Source organism: Panulirus ornatus, chromosome 25 (assembly GCF_036320965.1).
Source record: "Panulirus ornatus isolate Po-2019 chromosome 25, ASM3632096v1, whole genome shotgun sequence".
NCBI lineage: Eukaryota > Metazoa > Arthropoda > Malacostraca > Decapoda > Palinuridae > Panulirus > Panulirus ornatus.
In genome coordinates, this window is record NC_092248.1 from 23,713,717 (window position 1) to 23,739,141 (window position 25,425).

Here is a 25,425-nt window from a genome sequence, read left to right on the forward strand (position 1 = left end):
GTGTGTGTGTGTGTGTGTGTGTGTGTGTGTGTGTGTGTGTGTGTGTGTGTATGTGTGTGTGTGTGTGATTTGTCTTGTTGAAAGGATTAGTGATACCTTTTTTGGCAAAGAAAATGATGTGCGTAGGAAGAAAACAGGGTTTGTAGTTCACATATCTACACTAGAAAAAAAGGATTAGAGAAAAAAAATTATGCAACGTTTATGGATTTAGGAAATGCTTAAGCTATAGTGAACAAGAAAGCAATCTGGGAAGTTCTGACTATATACAGTGTGAACAGAAGACTTTTGAACACTGTTAACAGACATTATGATAAATGTGACGCAAGTGTAAATGGTAGATACTTTGAATCAGATCTGGGAGTGTGTCTAGGCTGCATGAAGTTATTATAGTTATCATGATGTTATACGGTTATTATAGTTATCATGATGTTATACGGTTATTATAGTTATCATGATGTTATACGGTTATTATAGTTATCATGATGTTATACGGTTATTATAGTTATCATGATGTTATACGGGTATTTCATGCTTGCAATGAGTGGGATGTTACGTGATATGAGCGCGAGGTGTGGTGATTGTAGTGAGGTAATAACCATCGACAAACGGAGGTAAAGTGTCGGCAGTTAATGCCTGCAGATGGTACTGTGTTGTTAACTACATCAGAGGAAGAATTGGATGGAATGGTCGGTCTGATCAGCGATGTATCTTTGAATGATGATTCTGAGGTTGAAGCGAATGAAGGTAAGACGCGAACGTATGAGAGGAATAGCAGATGAAAATGAAGATCGTTAGCAAGATAAAGAATTGGGGGATATGAATGAATTCAGATATCTGAGAGTGACGTACAGTAACGGAAAACCTGAAGTTGAAACTAGTCACGAAACCTCGTATACATACGTCAGGTGGAGGTAACAGATGAAAGCCATGGGTACGGATAGCTTATATGATATAGATGAAGAATGAGTACATAAGAAGGTTATATAGTGTGATAGTATCATAGGTGAGAGACCTGGATGAAAGTCCTTTGGGTAGTATGGTCAAGTGACACGGATAACAAGTTATATAACGGTATAAAGCGTTACAATAAGAGGTACAAGAAGGAGAGGAATGCAGCCAAAGAGATAAGTGGAGGCAACGTTTAGGGCAGATATTTCAGATAAAGATGCTATAGGAATGAAGGTTGATTGGTGGGAACGGAAGCACTTTGTAAACATTATGAGTGGAAAAGCTGGTCTCACTTGACTGCTTAATTTAGCGTATAAAGTGGAAAAGTAAAAGTCACTTTTATGATTATGAGAATTCATGTTTGACTTTACCACAGTAGCACAGGTTGAGGCGGGGGTTATGTCTGAAAGTTGTAGGTGCTCGATCCATCTGTGGATACAAAACGTCTTTCAACTCGGAAAGATTTCAATGTTAGTGCAAATGGTAGGTAATATTCTGAAGCGTTATACAAACAAACAAAAATAACTCGTGAGTAAGACTGCAAGAAAGTCAGATAATGAATAACTTGATGTTGTTCACCTGATCTTGGAGTTGTAGACGTCCCTGATGTTGACGTGAACGAAAGTTGTGTTATATGTAGCCTATGTTGTATTCAGTACACCTTATTCAAGGATGAGCTTCTTATCCTATGTTTTTGTTCTCTGTGATTAGGTCAATGTCTTCTACATTTCGAATATTTTTTTTCCTCATTTTCATTCTAGTTTCATGAGAATATGAGAAACTTACTCGAAAATACTGTACGTAAGAAGTGCCACCCTGCCATATCATGGTAACGGATGGGTCATCCAAGACGTCATTGAGGGACTGGTAGGGTTGCGGGATGTGCCTCACAGCCAGGAGAGCCATAAGGTTGCCAGCGTAGCTCCGTGTTAACACCAGCGTCATCACCGTCCACACCCCCTAGCACCAGCCGCTCCCACCACAGGTCTGGAGACGATGGGACATCTGTCGAGGTACAAAGTTTTGAGTTTACAGAAGGATAGTCTGATCACCACAATCATTCTCTATTTGTATATTGGATGGCAATATTAAAAAACGGTGTTTACAGTACATGTAGGAAACTCAAACATTTACATCTGTCATCCTTTTCTACATTGTTCTTACTAGATGTACAGAATGTATGCCTGGGTCTCCAGTAAGCCTTGTCCTTAATAATTGGAGCAACGTAATTGCCTAAATGTACATCTTATATAGACTTTGAGATCACATATAAACAATGCTCTTAGAAAATGGACCTAACTACAGAAGCGTTTTACAGAATGAATGTATCTCTCAGCGTTGGTTGGCTTCCTGTAAATCATGAAGGATAAGTGATCAGATTCCCTAGTTATAACCACATGAATACATTAAGATCAAAATGATACCACGCACCCTAACCTCAAGTGACTTTCATAAGAAGAGGCAAATTTCGTTTGGTTTAATAGAGCATGAAGTTTCCTTAAGACACAGAGACAATGCAAAAACTAACTTCGACCGGGAGTTCTACAACCTTACACAAACAAGAAGAAAACTCCTCTGTTTGTGCTGACCCAGTCGATGCTGCCAACTGTATGACTGAAGCAAGAGGACGAGTTACAGACCAAGTCACCAGAAAGAAAAATGAACTGGAATGGAAGACTAGTACGATGTTTTATAATGGTTTATGGCCGGAAGCATCAAACCAAGAAAAGAACATTATAAAGATTTCGTTCTGTTCCCTAACCCTAAGTCCAAAAAAAACTCTATTTCCTATCTGGTTCAATTTCAAGCGTTTTGGCCAGTGATGATATTTCTAAGAGTAGTGATATGCTATATAGATTTCAGATAACCATTGAAAATCTCAAGAAAAGTCAAGATATTCACATTACAAAATCAGGTAAAACTAGCAAGTTCGTGATTTTAAATACAGTGGACTATAGATGTACACTTCATGATCTTTTAAATGATAGAGGAAATATGAAAGATTAACATCCAATCCTCTTAGTAATAAAGTGTAAATGTTCAATTCTAAACTCAACCAGTTGTTAAAGAAGCACCAGGATGTTGTTAAGCCGTGAGGATGGTTAATCCCTCTCTTCCCTATACATAAGGTTAGTTTAGGTTAGTTTAGGTTAGGTTAGGTTAGATAACCATCTTAGCAATGTTCCAGGAAAATCTCTCCATCTCATGTTATTAACAGCTTAAATTTTGTAAACAAGGTTAGGAACATTGATTTCCCTGAACATAAACTCATTGATATTTATATGGATTCCTTATTCACCAAAGTTCCCACTGAAGAAAAACCATCGCTTAATTAAGGAGGAAATGTCTCAAGCCCGATCTCAGCTTACCCCTACGTATGAAGCCTTTCACTGACTTGGTAGAACTTTGTGTCTCTAATAATGTTTTCCAAGATGCTGAGGGTAATCTTTATAGACAGAAATTTAGTCCAGTTATCAGAAAACTCATTAGTCAAATCCTCAGTAACTTATTCATGGAATATTTTGAGAATGATAATCTAACTTGTGTCAGTAACCAGACAAAAATCTGAATTGGATGCATTGATGATGTGTGGTCCTCATGGCCATCTTCCCAAAATTGTGATGTTTTCTTAATGAATAAAACAACTTTCACACCACCATCAAATTCAGGACTGATTGAGGAAAAAGGCAAATTGCCGTTTCTTGTTGTGCTGATAACTCAGGAACCAGATCACTTGTCCTTCAAGATCTACAGGAAGCCTATGAAAGATAAGAGATATATTCATTATTTCTCAAAACTCATCATTTCTCAATACTTGATCATTCCGTACAAATGTCTGTAGTTATGTCTGTTTTTTAGAGCATTACGGGTATGTGATCTCACAAGCCTAGAAAATGAATGTAGTCTTATAAGATGGACTTGTAGGCAATTATGTTATCCAAAGTGGTTTGTGAACAAGGCTTCTTGGAAAGCCAGGAAGACATTATATGCATCTAATAACAGCAATACAGAAAAGGATAATGGACCTTAATATCTATTCCTTTAACTTAGATATTGTAAAACAGGTATTAAGAACACGTGCTTTTAATGTTGCCTTGCAATGCAACATCACTATCAGGAAGACCTTAATCAAAAGTAGGCCAAATTATCAGGGAAAGGGGAGTTAAATGTAAGACATGTAAAGATGTATTCATTGGCCAAACTGGTGATATAGAAACTGAAAGATGCTATTGGCACCGTCTTTCAGTACGCAGAGGTGACCACACTAATGCTAGTGCTAAACATTGGCAAGAAACGATCACCCGAGAGACCTTAACTACCTTGTCACATCGTAACCATCGTTTGATTATACCACCCGTAATGTCACTGAATCTGACGTAATTCGTAATACTAAAAATTCTGATCTATCCCCAGGTTGCTTTAAAACGCATCCTTTTATCAACCAAATCATTATGAAAGAATTATCAAGACAAAACAGCATAGAGGAGTAGCTGAACACGCATCACCGTTAGGAGAGTCAAGGTGTTCTTATACATCAGTAGGCACAAGCTTCATCCTGGGAGCGGAAACTATAAAACAGCTCACTGTTCAGTGGAGAACTAGCCTTGCACACCTGGATGTCAGTAAGAGGTAAACGATCAGGGGAGGAGCTAATCCTACTTAAAGGAATCAAGGCCGTGAATGTTGCAGGAATGGAGAGAAACAGTACCGGGTCTAGGAACTGTAGCGGTCGATGTGGATCACAGTTGCTTGATGGCGGATCCGCTCAACCTCTCTCGACCGGTGGAACAGCTTCAAAATGGTTGGAAAGTTTTATGAAATTGTTGTACTGCCATAAATTATCTGGTTTGAAAAGGTAAGAAAAATACAAGAAAGAAATAAACGTGTATGGTTTATGTGATGTTTAGTGTTATGTATGTGATAAAGAGTGTATGGCATTGTGGCTGGATGCTAACAACACCACATGTGGTTGGCTAATGGAAAAAAAGACACCGATCTGGGATAAAGAGAGGTACATAGCTAACGCTGGCCCACTGCGTCCCTGCCACAATCCCTCCGAAACCAAATGATAATACCTCCCCGGTCGGTGTAAGCATGTCACCCACTACTTCTGCTATAGAAGAAAGCAACAGTGGGTGTCACCTTCTTCTTCTGTGTATATAATACATATCAGTATATTATAACAACCAAAGCCATACGCTCTCATTCACTAATCACAAGAGATATGATTCAAGTATTAGCTTACCTTGTTGTAACGCTATACGAAGATAACTGAATAGAATATTCGGTGACGAGGAGGTGCTTCCGGTAGTTCTCTGACCAGACCATGCAGAGAGGAGGAACACTATCGCAGGCAACATCAACACCATCACCAGGATGGCTGCCCACACCAGGGGCGCCAGGGGCAACAGGAAGCTCCATGGGTCCACTTCTGGCCGCCCTCGTGCACCTAGGATCCTCACAGACTGTGTTATCATGGTTCTTGTAAAGTCGACAACCTCAGTTCGAGGAGCTGTGATGTCAAAGGGACCCAGACCAAATTCTGCTTCCTGTAATATGAAAGACAAAACTGAGTCGAAATACTTAGAGCACATCACTTTCCAACATATGAATATGATATATTCATATGTTGGAAAAGTGAGTGCTCAAATTACAGAGGTATAAGTTTGTTGAGTATTCCTGAGAAATTATATAGGAGGGTATTGATTGAGAGGGTGAAGGCATGTACAAAGCATCATATTGGGGAAGAGCAGTGTGGTTTCAGAAGTGGTAGAGGATGTGTGAATCAGGTGTTTGCTTTGAAGAATGTATGTGAGAAATACTTAAAAAAGCAAATGGATTTGTATGTAGCATTTATGGATCTGGAGAAGGCATATGATAGAGTTGATAGAGATGCTCTGTAGAAGGTACTAAGAATATATGGTATGGGAAGAAAGTTGTTAGAAGCAGTGAAAAGTTTTTATCGAGGATTGAAGGCATGTGTACGTGTAGGAAGAGAGGAAAGTGATTGGTTCTCAGTGAATGTTGGTTTGAGGCAGGGGTGTATGATGTCTCCATGGTTGTTTAATTTGTTTATGGATGGGGTTGTTAGGTAGGTGAATGCAAGAGTTTTGGAAAGAGGGGCAAGTATGCAGTCTATTGAGGATGCGAGAGCTTGGGAAGTGAGTCAGTTGTTGTTCGCTGATGATACAGCGCTGGTGGCTGATTCGGGTGAGAAACTGCAGGAGCTGGTGACTGAGTTTGATAAAGTGTGTGAAAGAAGAAAGCTGAGAGTAAATGTGAATAAAAGCAAGGTTATTAGGCACAGTAGGGTTGAGGGACAAGTCAATTGGGAGGTAAGTTTGAATGGAGAAAACTGGGGAAGTGAAGTGTTTTAGATATCTGGGAGTGGATCTGGCAGCGGATGGAACCATGGAAGCGGAAGTGAATCATAGGGGGGGGGGGGGGGGGCGAAAATTCTGGGAGCGTTGAAGAATGTGTAGAAGTCGAGAACATTATCTCGGAAAGCAAAAATGGCTATGTTTGAAGGAATAATGGTTCCAACAATGCTATATGGTTGCGAGGCGTGGGCTATAGAGTTGTGCGTAGGAGGGTGGATGTGCTGGAAATGAGATGTTTCAGGACAATATGTGGTGTGAGGTGGTCTGATCGAGTAAGTAATAATAGGGTAAGAGAGATGTGTGGTAATAAAAAGAGTGTGGTTTGAGAGAGTTGAGGAAGGTGTTTTGAAATGGTTTGGTCACATGGAGAGAATGAGTGAGGAAAAATTGACCAAGGGGATATATGTGTCAGAGGTGGAGGGAAAGAGGAGAAGTGGGAGACCAAATTGGAGGTGGAAAGATGGAGTGAAAAAGATTTTGAGTGATCGGGGCCTGAACATGCAGAAGGGTGAAAGGCGTGCAAGGAATAGAGTGAATTGGAACGATGTGGTATAACGGGGTGGACGTGCTGTCAATGGATTGAACCAGGGCATGTGAAGCGTGTGGAGTAAACCATGGAAAGTTCTGTGGGGCCTGGATGTGGAAAGGGAGCTGTGGTTTCGGTGCATTATACATGCCAGCTAGAGACTGAGTGTGAACGAATGTGGCCTTTGTTGTCTTTTCCTAGCGCTACCTTCTGTACATGAGGGGAGAGGGGGTTGTTATATCATGTGTGGCGGGGTGTCGATGGGAATGAATAAAGGCAGACAGTATGAATTATGTATATGTGTATATATGTATATGTCTGTGTGTGTATATATTTGTATACGTTGAGATGTATAGGTATGTATATTTGCGTGTGTGGACGTGTATGTATATGCATGTGCAAGTGTGTAGGTTTGGCCATTCTTTCGTCTGTTTCCTTGCGCTACCTCGCTGACGCGAGAGACAGCGACAAAGCAAAATAAATAAGTAAATGAATATAAGTATTTATGTTATTTGATATATACTTAATCGCTGTTTCCCGTGTCAGCGAAGTAGCACCAGGAAAAGAGTAAAAAAAGGCCACATTCATTCACACTCAGTCTCTAGCTGTCATGTGTAATGCACGGAAACCACAGCTCATTATCCATATCCACATCCTGGCCCCACAGACGTTTCCATGGTTTCCCTCAGACACTTGACATACCCTGCTTCAGTCCATTGACAGCAAGACGACCCCTGTATACCACATTGTTCCAACTTACTCTATTCCTTGCATGCCTTTCAACCTTCAGTATGCTCGGGTCCGATCGCTCAATTCTTTCTCACTCCATCCTTCCACCACTAATTTGGTATCCCGTTTCTCCTTGTTGCCTCTACCTTTGACACATATATCCTCTTTGTCAATCTTTCCTCACTCATTCTCTCCATATGTCCAAACCACTTCAACAAAACCCCTTCTACTCTCTCAGCCACACTCTTGTTACCACAAGACTCTCTCACCCTCTCACTAATTACTCGATTAAACCTCCTGACACCACATATTGTCCTAAAACATCTCATCTTCAACACATACATCCTCCTCCGCATAACCCTATCTATAGCCCATGCTTCACAACTATAAAGCATTATTGGAACCATTATTCCTTGAAACATACCCATTTTTCCTCTCCGAGATCACATTTTCTCCTTCCACACATTCATCATCGCTCCCAAAACCTTCGCCTTCTCCCCCACCCTGTGACTCGTTTCCGCTTCCATGGAACCATCCGCTGCTAAGTCCCCTCCCAGTTATCTAAAACACTTCACTTCCTCCAATTTATCCCCACTCAAACTTACATCCCAATTAACTTGTCCCTTAACCCTACTGAAACTAATAACCTTGCTCTTATTCACATATACTCTCAGCTTTCACCTTTCACTCACTTTTCCAAACTCACTCACCGACCTCTGCAGTTTCTCACCCGAATCAGCCACAAACGCTGCATCATCAGCGAACAACAGCTGAATCCTTTCCTAGGCCCTCACATCCTCATCAGACTGCATACTCGCGCCTCTCTCCAAAACTCTTGCATTTACCTCTCTAACCACCAAACTATATAAAATCAAAAAACTATGGGGACATTTCACACCCATGCCGATAACTGAAATTCACTGGGAACCAATCACACTCCTCTCTTCCTACTCGTAAACATGCTTTATATCTTTGGTAAAAACTTTTTACTGTTTCTAGCAACTTACCTTCCACACCATATACTCTTTAAAACCTTCCACAAAGCATCTCTATCAACCCTGTCATATGCCTTCTCCAGATCCATTAATTCTACATACAAATCCATCTGTTTTTTCTAAGTATTTCTCACATACACTCTTCAAAGGAAACACCTGATCCACACATCCTCTATCACTTCTGAAACCACAATTGTCCTCCCCAGTCTGATGCTCTGTATACGCCTTTACCCTCTCACTCAATACCTTCCCATATAATTTCCTATGAATACTCAACAAACTTATGCTCTGTAGATCGAACACTCACCTTTATTCCCTTGCCTTTGTACAATGGCACTATGCATGCACTCCGCCAATCCTCAGGCACTTCACCATGATCCATACATAAACTGAATATTCTTACAAGCAATCAATAACATAATCACCCTCTTTTTAGATAAATTCCACTGAAATACCATCTAACCCGCCGCCTTGCCGGACTTCGTCTTCCGCAAAGCTTTCACTACCTCTTCTCTGTTTACTAAACCATTCTCCCTAAACTTCTCACTTCGGACACCACCCCGACCAAAGCACCCTATATCTGCCACCCTATCATCAAACACATTCAACAAACCTTCAGAATACTCACTCCATTTCCTTCAACCTCATCACTACCTGTTAATGGGTACCCTTTTCCCCCTTCACCGATGATCTCATTTGTTCTCTTGTCTTACGCACTTTATTTGCTTCTTTCCAAAGCATCTTTTTATTTTCTCTAGAATATGATGAAAATCTGTCACACCAACTCTCCTTTGTCCACTTTTTTCCTCTTCCATTTTTTCCTTGGCCATTTGCCGCTTACTTTTATGTACATCCTACTCATTTGCACGACTTTCAGGCAAGTATCGTCCAAACGCCCCTCTCTCTCCTCTTTCACTAACAACTTTACGTCTTCATTCCACCACTCATAACCATTTCTAATCTGCTCACCTCCCTCACTTCTCATATCGCATGCTTCTTTCGCACAAGCCATCGCTGCTTCCTTAAATATATCCCGTTCCTTCCCCACTCCCCTTACGTCATTTGCTCTCACCTTTTGCCATTCTACACCCAATCTCTCCTGGTACTTCCTCACACAAGTCTCCAAGTCTCCACAAGCTCACTTACTCTCACCACTCTCTTCTCCCCAACATTCTTTCTTCTTATCTGGAAAACTCTACAAATCTTCACCTTCGCCTCCACAAGATAGTGATTAGACATCCTTCCAGCTGCCCTTCTCAAGTACATTGATATCCAAAAGTCTCTCTTTTACAGGCCCATCAATTAACACGTAATCCAATAACGCCCTTTGATCATCTATCCTACTCATACACGGATATTCATGCATATCTCTATTCTTAAAACAGGTATTCCCAATCACCTGCCATTTTTCAGCACACAAATCCACAAGCTCATCACTATTTCCATTTACAGAACTGAACACCCCATGCACACCAATTATACCCTCAGTTGCAACACTACTCACCTGCGTATTCAAATCATCCATCACTATAACCCAGTCTCGTTGATCAAAGCTTCTAAAACACTCACTCAGCTGCTCCTAAAACACTTGCCTCTTATGTTCTTTCTTCTCATTCCCAGGTGCATAGGCATCAATAATCACCCATCTCTCCGTCAACTTTCAGTTTTACCCATATCAATCTAGAGTATACTTTCTTTCACTCTTTCACATACTCCCACAACTCCTGCTTCAGGAGTATTGCTACTCCTTCCTTTGTTCTTGTCCTCTCACCAACACCTGACTTTACTCCCAAAACATTCCCAAGCCCCTCTTCCCCTTTACCCTTGACCTTCGTTTGACTCAGAGCCAAAACACCCAGGTTCCTTTCCTCAAGCATACTACCTATCTCTCCTTTCTTCTCATCTTGGTTACATCCAGACACATTCAGACACCCCCAGTATGAGCCTTCGAAGAGGATGGTCACTCACCGCATGAAAGATATTCCTATGAGTCCACGGGGAAAATGAAACACGATAAGTTCCCAAGTGCACTTTCGTGTAACAATAACATCATCAGGGGAGACACAAGAGAGAAATATAAGTCAGTTGATATACATCGAAGAGACGAAGCTAAGACGCCATTTGGTAAACATGCGATTGTCCAACCCATAAAACGAACGATCATAAACTTATCATTTTAAAAATTCTATCAAAAATAAAGTTATCTAATTTGTATAGATCATCACTCATATCAAGATTATCATTCTTAGTGTATTCAATAACAGAAGATTCAATGATATTTCTCCTGGCAATAGAGTTAGAGTTAATAACTGAGATGGTATTACTCCAGTCAATACAATGATGATAGTTAATTCCCACTTCAATAAAGAAATAAAGTTGTTGTTAAAAGGTAATAGTTCTCTTATCAAGAGTTTGTCATCTTTTTCCCTTTCATTGCCATATATATGTATATGGACTTATTAAAACACATAAACAGAATTTTCCAGCAAGATCTATACAGAGTTCTGTAGGCTCCATCACATATAAATTGTCAAAATGGTTAGTTTCTTTATTAAGCCCTTTAGTGGGTAAGGTATCAAATTCTAATATCATGAACGATGTAGATTTAGTCAACAAGCTAAACAATATCAATGTTGATTTTGATTTCATACGAATTAGCTTTGAAGTTTCCTCACTTTTCACGAAAGTTCCAGTTGATGATCTTTTAGAATATCTATTTGATGTCTTGAATGATATTCATTTACCTGTTTCCAAGTCTGTTTTCACGGAACTGATAAAATTGTGTATATAAGACTGTGTATTTCGAATCAAAGGGGATGATTATGCTCAAAAATTTGGTATGGCAATGGGTAACCCTCTATAACTTGAACTAGTAATCTTTATATGGAATTTCTTTAAACAAAATTACTAAAGGATATCTTACCTTCTAATGCAATTTGGTTTAGGTATGTAGATGATGTTCTTTGTGTTTAGCTAACAAATGAAAATATACAAATATTTCTTCCCTTACTTAACAATTTAGTACCTTCAATCAAATTTACCGTAGAAAATGAAAATAATGGTACGTTACCATTTGTAGATTGCATGATCCATAGGCAAGGAAACAAGTTTAAGTTTTGCATATACAGAGAACCCACCAATGTATGCTCATATATCCATTATTATTCATCTCAACATGACAGAGTTAAATTATCACATTTCACTCTATGTTCCTCAGGGCATTACGTATTTGCAGTCCAGAGTTTATTGATAAGATATTGAGAAGATATGTTCTATTGGATCTAAGTTAAAGTACCCTAGATCTTTCATTGATAAATCCGTTAAGTTAGCAAAGAAGTCATTTTATAGAGTTGAGCCCAAACCTTCCATTGACACCAAGAATGTTTTAGTACTCCCTTTTGATAATGAATTCACTTTACTTTCCATGTTGCTTAAATCCTTTAATGTAAATGTTGCCTTCAGCAACAATAATACTATAAAGAATATCTTAATCAGGAACTCACCAGAAAATTCTCTTGAATGCATCTATAAAGTGCCAAGTGGAAATTGTGATAAATTTTATGTTGGGCAGACTAGTAAGGATCTTTCTGTTAGACTTAAGCAACATAAATATAGTATAAGAACGGAACAAGAATCAAATGCCCTGTTTAATCACGTTAAAAACTATGATCATTGTATTGACTGGAGTAATGCCATCTCAGTTACCAATTCTAACTCTATTACCACGAGATATATCATTGAATGGTCTATTATTAAATACACAAGGAATTATAATCTTAATATCAGTGATGGTCTATACAAATTAGATAACTTTATCGTTGAAAAGATTTGTAAAATGATAAGTTTATGAACGCTCGTTGGAAAATCGCATGTTTACCAAATGGCGTCCTAGCTTCGTCTCTTCGATATATATCAACTGACTTATATTTCTCCCTTGTGTCTCTCCTGATGATGTGATTGTTACACGAAAGTGTTATATATATATATATATATATATATATATATATATATATATATATATATATATATATATATATATATATATATATATATATATATATATATATATATATATATATATATATATATATAAATATATATTCTCTACCACTTCTGAAACCACACTGCTCTTCCCCAATCTGATGCTCTGTACATGCCCTCACCCTCTCAATCAATACCCTCCCATATAATTTACCAGGAATACTCAACAAACTTATACCTCTGTAATTTGAGCACTCACTCTTATCCCCTTTGCCTTTGTACAATGGCACTATGCACGCATTCCGCCAATCTTCAGGCACCTCACCATAAGTCATACATACATTGAATAACCTTACCAACCAGTCAACAATACAGTCACCCACTTTTTTAATACATTCCACTGCAATACCATCCAAACCTACTGCCTTGCCGGCTTTCATCTTCCGCAAAGCTTTTACTACCTCTCCTCTGTTTACCAAATCATTTTCCCTAACCCTCTCACTTTGGACACCACCTCGACTAAGACACCCTATATCTGCCACTCTATCATCAAACACATTCAACAAACCTTCAAAATACTCACTCCATCTCCTTCTCATATCACCACTACTTGTTATCACCTCCCCATTTGCGCCCTTCACTGAAGTTCCCATTTGCTCAATTGTCTTACGCACTTTATTTACCTCCTTCCAGAACATCTTTTTGTTCTCCCTAAAGTTTAATGATACTCTCTCACCCCAACTCTCATTTGCACTCTTTTTCACCTCTTGGACCTTTCTCTTGACCTCCTGTCTCTTTCTTTTATACATCTCCCACTCATTTGCATTTTTTCCCTGCAAAAATTGTCCAAATGGCTCTCTCTTCTCTTTCACTAATAATCTTACTTCTTCATCCCACCACTCACTACCCTTTCTAATCAACCCACCTCCCACGCTTCTCATGCCACAAGCATCTTTTGCGCAATCCATCACTGATTCCCTAAATACATCCCATTCCTCCCCCACTCCCCTTACTTCCATTGTTCTCACCCTTTTCCATTCTGTACTCAGTCTCTCCTGGTACTTCCTCACACAAGTCTCCTTCCCAAGCTCACTTACTCTCACCACGCTCTTCACCCCAACATTCACTCTTCTTTTCTGAAAACCCATACAAATCTACAAATTCGCCTCCACAAGATAATGATCAACATCCCTCCAGTTGCACCTCTCAGCAAATTAACATCCAAAAGTCTCTCTTTCGCGCGCCTGTCAATTAACACGTAATCCAATAACGCTCTCTGGCCATCTCTCCTACTTACATACGTATACTTATGTATATCTCGCTTTTTAAACCAGGTATTCCTAATCACAAGTCCTTTTTCAGCACATAAATCTACAAGCTCTTCACCATTTCCATTTACAACACTGAACACCCCATGTATACCAATTATTCCCTCAACTGCCACATTACTCACCTTTGCATTCAAATCACCCATCACTATCACCCGGTCTTTTGCATCAAAACCACTAACACACTCATTCAGCTGCTCCCAAAACACTTGCCTCTCATGATGTTTCTTCTTATGCCCAGGTGTATATGCAACAATAATCACCCATCTCTCTCCATCAACTTTCAGTTTTACCCATATTAATCTAGAATTTACTTTCTTACATTCTATTACATACTCCCAAAAGTCCTGTTTCAGGAGTGCTACTACTCCTTCCCTTGCTCTTGTCCTCTCACTAACCCCTAACTTTACTCCCAAGACATTCCGAAGCCACTCTTCCCCTTTACCCTTGAGCTTCGTTTCACTCGGAGCCAAAACATCCAGGTTCCTTTCCTCAAACATAATACCTATATCTCCTTTTTTCACATCTTGGTTACATCCACACACATTTAGACACCCCAATCTTAGTCTACGAGGAGGATGAGCACTCTCCGCACATATATGTATATATATATATATATATATATATATATATATATATATATATATATATATATATATATATATATATATATATATATATATATATATTTTTTTTTTTTTTTTTCATACTTTGTCGCTGTCTCCCGCGTTTGCGAGGTAGCGCAAGGAAACAGACGAAAGAAATGGCCCAACCCCCCCCCCCATACACATGTACATACGTCCACACACGCAAATATACATACCTACACAGCCTTCCATGGTTTACCCCAGACGCTTCACATGCCTTGATTCAATCCACTGACAGCACGTCAACCCCTGTATACCACATCGCTCCAATTCACTCTATTCCTTGCCCTCCTTTCACCCTCCTGCATGTTCAGGCCCCGATCACACAAAATCTTTTTCACTCCATCTTTCCACCTCCAATTTGGTCTCCCTCTTCTCCTCGTTCCCTCCACCTCCGACACATATATCCTCTTGGTCAATCTTTCCTCACTCATTCTCTCCATGTGCCCAAACCATTTCAAAACACCCTCTTCTGCTCTCTCAACCACGCTCTTTTTATTTCCACACATCTCTCTTACCCTTACGTTACTTACTCGATCAAACCACCTCACACCACACATTGTCCTCAAACATCTCATTTCCAGCACATCCATCCTCCTGCGCACATCTCTATCCATAGCCCACGCCTCGCAACCATACAACATTGATGGAACCACTATTCCTTCAAACATACCCATTTTTGCTTTCCGAGATAATGTTCTCGACTTCCACACATTTTTCAAGGCTCCCAAAATTTTCGCCCCCTCCCCCACCCTATGATCCACTTCCGCTTCCATGGTTCCATCCGCTGACAGATCCACTCCCAGATATCTAAAACACTTCACTTCCTCCAGTTTTTCTCCATTCAAACTCACCTCCCAATTGACTTGACCCTCACCCCTACTGTACCTAATAACCTTGCTCTTATTCACATTTACTCTTAACTTTCTTCTTCCACACACTTTACCAAACTCAGTCACCAGCTTCTGCAGTTTCTCACATGAATCAGCCACCAGCGCTGTATCATCAGCGAACAACAACTGACTCACTTCCCAAGCTCTCTCATCCCCAACAGACTTCATACTTGCCCCTCTTTCCAGGACTCTTGCATTTACCTCCCTAACAACCCCATCCATAAACAAATTAAACAACCATGGAGACATCACACACCCCTGCCGCAAACCTACATTCACTGAGAACCAATCACTTTCCTCTCTTCCTACACGTACACATGCCTTACATCCTCGATAAAAACTTTTCACTGCTTCTAACAACTTGCCTCCCACACCATATATTCTTAATACCTTCCACAGAGCATCTCTATCAACTCTATCATATGCCTTCTCCAGATCCATAAATGCTACATACAAATCCATTTGATTTTCTAAGTATTTCTCACATACATTCTTCAAAGCAAACACCTGATCCACACATCCTCTACCACTTCTGAAACCGCACTGCTCTTCCCCAATCTGATGCTCTGTACATGCCTTCACCCTCTCAATCAATACCCTCCCATATAATTTACCAGGAATACTCAACAAACTTATACCTCTGTAATTTGAGCACTCACTCTTATCCCCTTTGCCTTTGTACAATGGCACTATGTACGCATTCCGCCAATCCTCAGGCACCTCACCATGAGTCATACATACATTAAATAACCTTACCAACCAGTCAACAATACAGTCACCCCCCTTTTTAATAAATTCCACTGCAATACCATCCAAACCTGCTGCCTTGCCGGCTTTCATCTTCCGCAAAGCTTTTACTACCTCTTCTCTGTTTACCAAATCATTTTCCCTAACCCTCTCACTTTGCACACCACCTCGACCAAAACACCCTATATCTGCCACTCTGTCATCAGACACATTCAACAAACCTTCAAAATACTCATTCCATCTCCTTCTCACATCACCGCTACTTGTTATCACCTCCCCATTTACGCCCTTCACTGAAGTTCCCATTTGCTCCCTTGTCTTACGCACCCTATTTACCTCCTTCCAGAACATCTTTTTATTCTCCCTAAAATTTACTGATAGTCTCTCACCCCAACTCTCATTTGCCCTTTTTTTCACCTCTTGCACCTTTCTCTTGACCTCCTGTCTCTTTCTTTTATACTTCTCCCACTCAATTGCATTTTTTCCCTGCACAAATCGTCCAAATGCCTCTCTCTTCTCTTTCACTAATACTCTTACTTCTTCATCCCACCACTCACTACCCTTTCTAAACAGCCCACCTCCCACTCTTCTCATGCCACAATATATATATCTTTTTTCTTTTTGCTTTGTCGCTGTTTCCCGCGTTTGCGAGGTAGCGCAAGGAAATAGACGAAAGAAATGGCCCAACCTACCCCCATACACATGTATATACATACGTCCACACACGCAAATATACATACCTACACAGCTTTCCATGGTTTACCCCAGACGCTTCACATGCCCTGATTCAATCCACTGACAGCACGTTAACCCCGGTATACCACATCGATCCAATTCACTCTATTCCTTACCCTCCTTTCACCCTCCTGCATGTTCAGGCCCCGATCACACAAAATCTTTTTCACTCCATCTTTCCACCTCCAATTTGGTCTCCCACTTCTCGTTCCCTCCACCTCCGACACATATATCCTCTTGGTCAATCTTTCCTCACTCATTCTCTCCATGTGCCCAAACCATTCCAAAACACCCTCTTCTGCTCTCTCAACCACGCTCTTTTTATTTCCACACATCTCTCTTACCCTTACGTTACTTACTCGATCAAACCACCTCACACCACACATTGTCCTCAAACATCTCATTTCCAGCACATCCATCCTCCTGCGCAAAACTGTATCCATAGCCCACGCCTCGCAACCATACAACATTGTTGGAACCACTATTCCTTCAACCATAGCCATTTTTGCTTTCGGAGATAATGTTCTCGACTTCCACACATTCTTCAAGGCTTCCAGGATTCTCGCCCCCTCCCCCACCTTATGATCCACTTCCGCTTCCATGGTTCCTCCAGTTTTTCTCCATTCAAACTTACCTCCCAATTGACTTGACCCTCAACCCTATATATATATATATATATATATATATATATATATATATATATATATATATATATATATATATATATATATATATATATATATATATATATATATATATATATATATATATATATATATATATATATATATATAAATATATATATATATATATATATATATATATATATATATATATATATATATATATATATATATATATATATATATATATATATATATATATATATATATATATATATATATATATATTTATATATTTTTTTTTTTATTATACTTTGTCGCTGTCTCCCGCGTCTGCGAGGTAGCGCAAGGAAACAGACGATAGAAATGGCCCAACCCCCCCCCATACACACATATATACATACGTCCACACACGCAAATATACATACCTACACAGCTTTCCATGGTTTACCCCAGACGCTTCACATGCCTTGATTCAATCCACTGACAGCACGTCAACCCCTGTATACCACATCGCTCCAATTCACTCTATTCCTTGCCCTCCTTTCACCCTCCTGCATGTTCAGGCCCCGATCACACAAAATCTTTTTCACTCCATCTTTCCACCTCCAATTTGGTCTCCCTCTTCTCCTTGTTCCCTCCACCTCCGACACATATATCCTCTTGGTCAATCTTTCCTCACTCATTCTCTCCATGTGCCCAAACCATTTCAAAACACCCTCTTCTGCTCTCTCAACCACGCTCTTTTTATTTCCACACATCTCTCTTACCCTTACGTTACTTACTCGATCAAACCACCTCACACCACACATTGTCCTCAAACATCTCATTTCCAGCACATCCATCCTCCTGCGCACAACTCTATCCATAGCCCACGCCTCGCAACCATACAACATTGTTGGAACCACTATTCCTTCAAACATACCCATTTTTGCTTTCCGAGATAATGTTCTCGACTTCCACACATTTTTCAAGGCTCCCAAATTTTCGCCCCCTCCCCCACCCTATGATCCACTTCCGCTTCCATGGTTCCATCCGCTGACAGATCCACTCCCAGATATCTAAAACACTTCACTTCCTCCAGTTTTTCTCCATTCAAACTCACCTCCCAATTGACTTGACCCTCACCCCTACTGTACCTAATAACCTTGCTCTTATTCACATTTACTCTTAACTTTCTTCTTCCACACACTTTACCAAACTCAGTCACCAGCTTCTGCAGTTTCTCACATGAATCAGCCACCAGCGCTGTATCATCAGCGAACAACAACTGACTCACTTCCCAAGCTCTCTCATCCCCAACAGACTTCATACTTGCCCCTCTTTCCAGGACTCTTGCATTTACCTCCCTAACAACCCCATCCATAAACAAATTAAACAACCATGGAGACATCACACACCCCTGCCGCAAACCTACATTCACTGAGAACCAATCACTTTCCTCTCTTCCTACACGTACACATGCCTTACATCCTCGATAAAAACTTTTCACTGCTTCTAACAACTTGCCTCCCACACCATATATTCTTAATACCTTCCACAGAGCATCTCTATCAACTCTATCATATGCCTTCTCCAGATCCATAAATGCTACATACAAATCCATTTGCTTTTCTAAGTATTTCTCACATACATTCTTCAAAGCAAACACCTGATCCACACATCCTCTACCACTTCTGAAACCGCACTGCTCTTCCCCAATCTGATGCTCTGTACATGCCTTCACCCTCTCAATCAATACCCTCCCATATAATTTACCAGGAATACTCAACAAACTTATACCTCTGTAATTTGAGCACTCACTCTTATCCCCTTTGCCTTTGTACAATGGCACTATGTACGCATTCCGCCAATCCTCAGGCACCTCACCATGAGTCATACATACATTAAATAACCTTACCAACCAGTCAACAATACAGTCACCCCCTTTTTAATAAATTCCACTGCAATACCATCCAAACCTGCTGCCTTGCCGGCTTTCATCTTCCGCAAAGCTTTTACTACCTCTTCTCTGTTTACCAAATCATTTTCCCTAACCCTCTCACTTTGCACACCACCTCGACCAAAACACCCTATATCTGCCACTCTGTCATCAGACACATTCAACAAACCTTCAAAATACTCATTCCATCTCCTTCTCACATCACCGCTACTTGTTATCACCTCCCCATTTACGCCCTTCACTGAAGTTCCCATTTGCTCCCTTGTCTTACGCACCCTATTTACCTCCTTCCAGAACATCTTTTTATTCTCCCTAAAATTTACTGATAGTCTCTCACCCCAACTCTCATTTGCCCTTTTTTTCACCTCTTGCACCTTTCTCTTGACCTCCTGTCTCTTTCTTTTATACTTCTCCCACTCAATTGCATTTTTTCCCTGCACAAATCGTCCAAATGCCTCTCTCTTCTCTTTCACTAATACTCTTACTTCTTCATCCCACCACTCACTACCCTTTCTAAACAGCCCACCTCCCACTCTTCTCATGCCACAATATATATATCTTTTTTCTTTTTGCTTTGTCGCTGTTTCCCGCGTTTGCGAGGTAGCGCAAGGAAATAGACGAAAGAAATGGCCCAACCTACCCCCATACACATGTATATACATACGTCCACACACGCAAATATACATACCTACACAGCTTTCCATGGTTTACCCCAGACGCTTCACATGCCCTGATTCAATCCACTGACAGCACGTTAACCCCGGTATACCACATCGATCCAATTCACTCTATTCCTTACCCTCCTTTCACCCTCCTGCATGTTCAGGCCCCGATCACACAAAATCTTTTTCACTCCATCTTTCCACCTCCAATTTGGTCTCCCACTTCTCGTTCCCTCCACCTCCGACACATATATCCTCTTGGTCAATCTTTCCTCACTCATTCTCTCCATGTGCCCAAACCATTCCAAAACACCCTCTTCTGCTCTCTCAACCACGCTCTTTTTATTTCCACACATCTCTCTTACCCTTACGTTACTTACTCGATCAAACCACCTCACACCACACATTGTCCTCAAACATCTCATTTCCAGCACATCCATCCTCCTGCGCAAAACTGTATCCATAGCCCACGCCTCGCAACCATACAACATTGTTGGAACCACTATTCCTTCAACCATAGCCATTTTTGCTTTCGGAGATAATGTTCTCGACTTCCACACATTCTTCAAGGCTTCCAGGATTCTCGCCCCCTCCGCCACCTTATGATCCACTTCCGCTTCCATGGTTCCTCCAGTTTTTCTCCATTCAAACTTACCTCCCAATTGACTTGACCCTCAACCCTATATATATATATATATATATATATATATATATATATATATATATATATATATAATAAAAAAAAAAATATATAAATATATATATATATATATATATATATATATATATATATATATATATATATATATATATATATATATATATATATATATATATATATATATATATATATATATATATATATATATATATATATATATATATATATATATATATATATATATATATATATATATATATATATATATATATATATATATATATATATATATATATATATATATATATATATATATATATATATATATATATATATATATATATATATATATATTTATATATTTTTTTTTTTATTATACTTTGTCGCTGTCTCCCGCGTCTGCGAGGTAGCGCAAGGAAACAGACGATAGAAATGGCCCAACCCCCCCCATACACACATATATACATACGTCCACACACGCAAATATACATACCTACACAGCTTTCCATGGTTTACCCCAGACGCTTCACATGCCCTGCTTCAATCCACTGACAGCACGTCAACCCCGGTATACCACATCGATCCAATTCACTCTATTCCTTGCCCTCCTTTCACCCTCCTGCATGTTTAGGCCCCGATCACACAAAATCTTTTTCACTCCATCTTTCCACCTCCAATTTGGTCTCCCTCTTCTCCTTGTTCCCTCCACCTCCGACACATATATCCTCTTGGTCAATCTTTCCTCACTCATCCTCTCCATGTGCCCAAACCACTTCAAAACACCCTCTTCTGCTCTCTCAACCACGCTCTTTTTATTTCCACACATCTCTCTTACCCTTACGTTACTCACTCGATCAAACCACCTCACACCACACATTGTCCTCAAACATCTCATTTCCAGCACATCCATCCTCCTGCGCACAACCCTATCCATAGCCCACGCCTCGCAACCATACAACATTGTTGGAACCACTATTCCTTCAAACATACCCATTTTTACTTTCAGAGATAATGTTCTCGAATTCCACACATTCTTCAAGGCCCCCAGGATTTTCGCCCCCTCCCCCACCCTATGATCCACTTCCGCTTCCATGGTTCCATCCGCTGCCAGATCCACTCCCAGATATCTAAAACACTTCACTTCCTCCAGTTTCTCTCCATTCAAACTCACCTCCCAGTTGACTTGACCCTCAACCCTACTGTACCTAATAACCTTGCTCTTATTCACATTTACTCTTAACTTTCTTCTTCCACACACTTTTCTAAACTCAGTCACCAGCTTCTGCAGTTTCTCACATGAATCAGCCGCCAGCGCTGTATCATCAGCGAACAACAACTGACTCACTTCCCAAGCTCTCTCATCCCCAACAGACTTCATACTTGCCCCTCTTTCCAGGACTCTTGCATTTACCTCCCTAACAACCCCATCCATAAACAAATTAAACAACCATGGAGACATCACACACCCCTGCCGCAAACCTACATTCACTGAGAACCAATCACTTTCCTCTCTTCCTACACGTACACATGCCTTACATCCTCGATAAAAACTTTTCACTGCTTCTAACAACTTTCCTCCCACACCATATATTCTTAATACCTTCCACAGAGCATCTCTATCAACTCTATCATATGCCTTCTCCAGATCCATAAACGCTACATACAAATCCATTTGCTTTTCTAAGTATTTCTCACATACATTCTTCAAAGCAAACACCTGATCCACACATCCTCTACCACTTCTGAAACCACACTGCTCTTCCCCAATCTGATGCTCTGTACATGCCTTCACCCTCTCAATCAATACCCTCCCATATAATTTACCAGGAATACTCAACAAACTTATACCTCTGTAATTTGAGCACTCACTCTTATCCCCTTTGCCTTTGTACAATGGCACTATGCACGCATTCCGCCAATCCTCAGGCACCTCACTATGAGTCATACATACATTAAATAACCTTACCAACCAGTCAACAATACAGTCACCCCCTTTTTTAATAAATTACACTGCAATACCATCCAAACCTGCTGCCTTGCCGGCTTTCATCTTCCGCAAAGCTTTCACTACCTCTTCTCTGTTTACCAAATCATTTTCCCTAACCCTCTCACTTTGCACACCACCTCGACCAAAACACCCTATATCTGCCACTCTATCATCAAACGCATTCAACAAACCTTCAAAATACTCACTCCATCTCCTTCTCACATCACCACTACTTGTTATCACCTCCCCACTTGCGCCCTTCACCGAAGTTCCCATTTGCTCCCTTGTCTTACGCACTTTATTTACCTCCTTCCAGAACATCTTTTTATTCTCCCCAAAATTTAATGATACTCTCTCACCCCAACTCTCATTTGCCCTTTTTTTCACCTCTTGCACCTTTCTCTTGACCTCCTGTCTCTTTCTTTTATACATCTCCCACTCAATTGCATTTTTTCCCTGCAAAAATCGTATATATATATATACATATATATATATATATATATATATATATATATATATATATATATATATATATATATATATATATATATATATATATATATATTTTTATATATATATATATATATATATATATATATATATATATATATATATATATATATATATATATATATATATATATATATATATATATATATATATATATATATATATATATGTATATATATATATATATATATATGTAAGTTTCCAAATTTCAGAATAGATTTTTAGAATATGAATAATGACATATGATGTACATGGCAACCCAGTTACGAAATGGGATGGACTGAAACAATATAATGATGTAATAGTAACTAAGGAGAAAGTGATCTTGTTTCCTGACAGTATTCTTAAACACTGTAAGATGCTAATGTGAAAAATGTTTGTCACCGAATCTATTGATAAAGTCATAATCTGTTTGAATATACTAACCATTTTTAGTTTTTACCGGATGAAAATACGAACAAATATATACAGTTGTAAGTTATAATTTATTTTCAGGTAAAAGAGAAGATTCCTATCCAGAGACAAATTACCAGATTACAGACTAGCGTAAATAAGGGTAAACAGTTTTCTGTAGCATCCATTGTTATTCGCATCTGTAACACTGCATGGTTGCTGTACTTCAACACATTTGGTGTTTCTACCATCCTTTATATTGCTGGCTGTCTACTGATAAGGGAAGTAGGAGGAGAACATTCTACCTAAGCAATCTGAACTCTGTCGATCTAAATGGGAAAGTTAGTTAATAGACATATTCTTTTGGAGATGACCTTCTTATGAGCCAGGACTCCAGTTATCTATTTCTCTTTTGCATTTTCTTTCTTTCTTTCATTCCTTCTTTCTTTCCTTCTTTCTTCTGTTCCAACATACCTTCCTGCCCACCAAGCCCACCATGCCGTTCCAGGAGCCATTATCCATCTTGATCCCCCAAGCGCCGTCAGGAGGCCGCACGTAACTGTACCTGGAGACGATAGAGGACTTGTGGATCATGTTCAGGCAGCAGTATGTATGGAGACGCATGCGCGCGCACACACACACACACACACACACACACACACACACACACACACACACAAAGAAACATGCACACACCAACGCAAAAACACACACAACTGCGTGTGAACGAATGTGGCCTTTTTGTCTGTATTCCTCGTAGCCTCGCTGAAGCAGGGGATAGTAACGCTATCCCGTGGGGCGGGGTATCATCTGGAATAGATGAAGGCAAGCAAGTATGAATATGTATATGTATATGTAATGTAATGTCTACAAATATGCATTTATATGTATGTATATATATATATATATATATATATATATGCAAGGTTTGTTGAGTATTGCTTGGAAATTGTATGGGAGGGTATTGATTGAGAGGGTGAAGGCATGTGCAGAGCATGAGATTGGGGAAGAGCAGTGTGGTTTCAGAAGTGGTAGAGGATGTGTGGATCAGGTGTTTGCTTTGAAGAATGTATGAGAAATGCTTAGAAAAATAGATGGATTTGTATGTAGCATTTATGGATTTGGAGAAGGCATACGATAGGGATGATAGAGATACTTTGTGGAAGGTTTTAAGAATATATGGTGTGGAAATTAAGTTGTTAGAAACAGTGAAAAGTTTTTACCAAGAATGTAAGGCATGTGTACGTGTAGGAAGAGAGGAAAGTGATTGGTTCCCAGTAAATGCCGGTTTGCGGCAGGGGTGCGTGATGTCTCCATGGTTGTTTAATTTGTTTATGGAAGGGGTTGTTAGGTTAGGAGTAGGGTGGATGTGTTGGAAATGAGATGTTTGAGGACAATATATGGTGTGAGGTGGTTTGATCAGGTAAGTAATGAAAGGGTAAGAGAAATGTGTGGTAATAAAAAGTGTGGCAAGAGAACAGAAGAGGGTGTGCTGAAATGGTTTGGTCACATGGAGAAAATTAGTGTGGAAAGATTGACAAAGAGGATATATGTGTCAGATGTGGAGGGAAGAAGAAGTGGGAGACCAAATTGGAGGTGGAAGGATGGAGTGAAAAAGATTTTGAGTGATCGGGGCCTGAACAAGCCGGAGGGTGAAAGGCGTGCAAGGAATAGAGTGAATTGGAACGAAATGGTATACCGGGGTCAACGTGCTGTCAATAGATTGAACCAGGGCAA

At 39.8% G+C, this 25,425-nt stretch overlaps 1 protein-coding gene across 1 annotated transcript in view; it reads right to left on the reverse strand.

Annotated features, from left to right (window-relative positions):
- LOC139757336 (glutamate receptor ionotropic, kainate 2-like) overlaps positions 1-25,425 on the reverse strand; it is a 76,865-nt gene that overhangs the window by 27,001 nt on the left and 24,439 nt on the right. Inside the window, 4 exon segments of the mRNA XM_071677759.1 lie at positions 1,735-1,908; positions 1,910-1,953; positions 5,195-5,498; positions 24,163-24,253. Coding sequence (XP_071533860.1) covers positions 1,735-1,908; positions 1,910-1,953; positions 5,195-5,498; positions 24,163-24,253 — 613 coding nt within the window.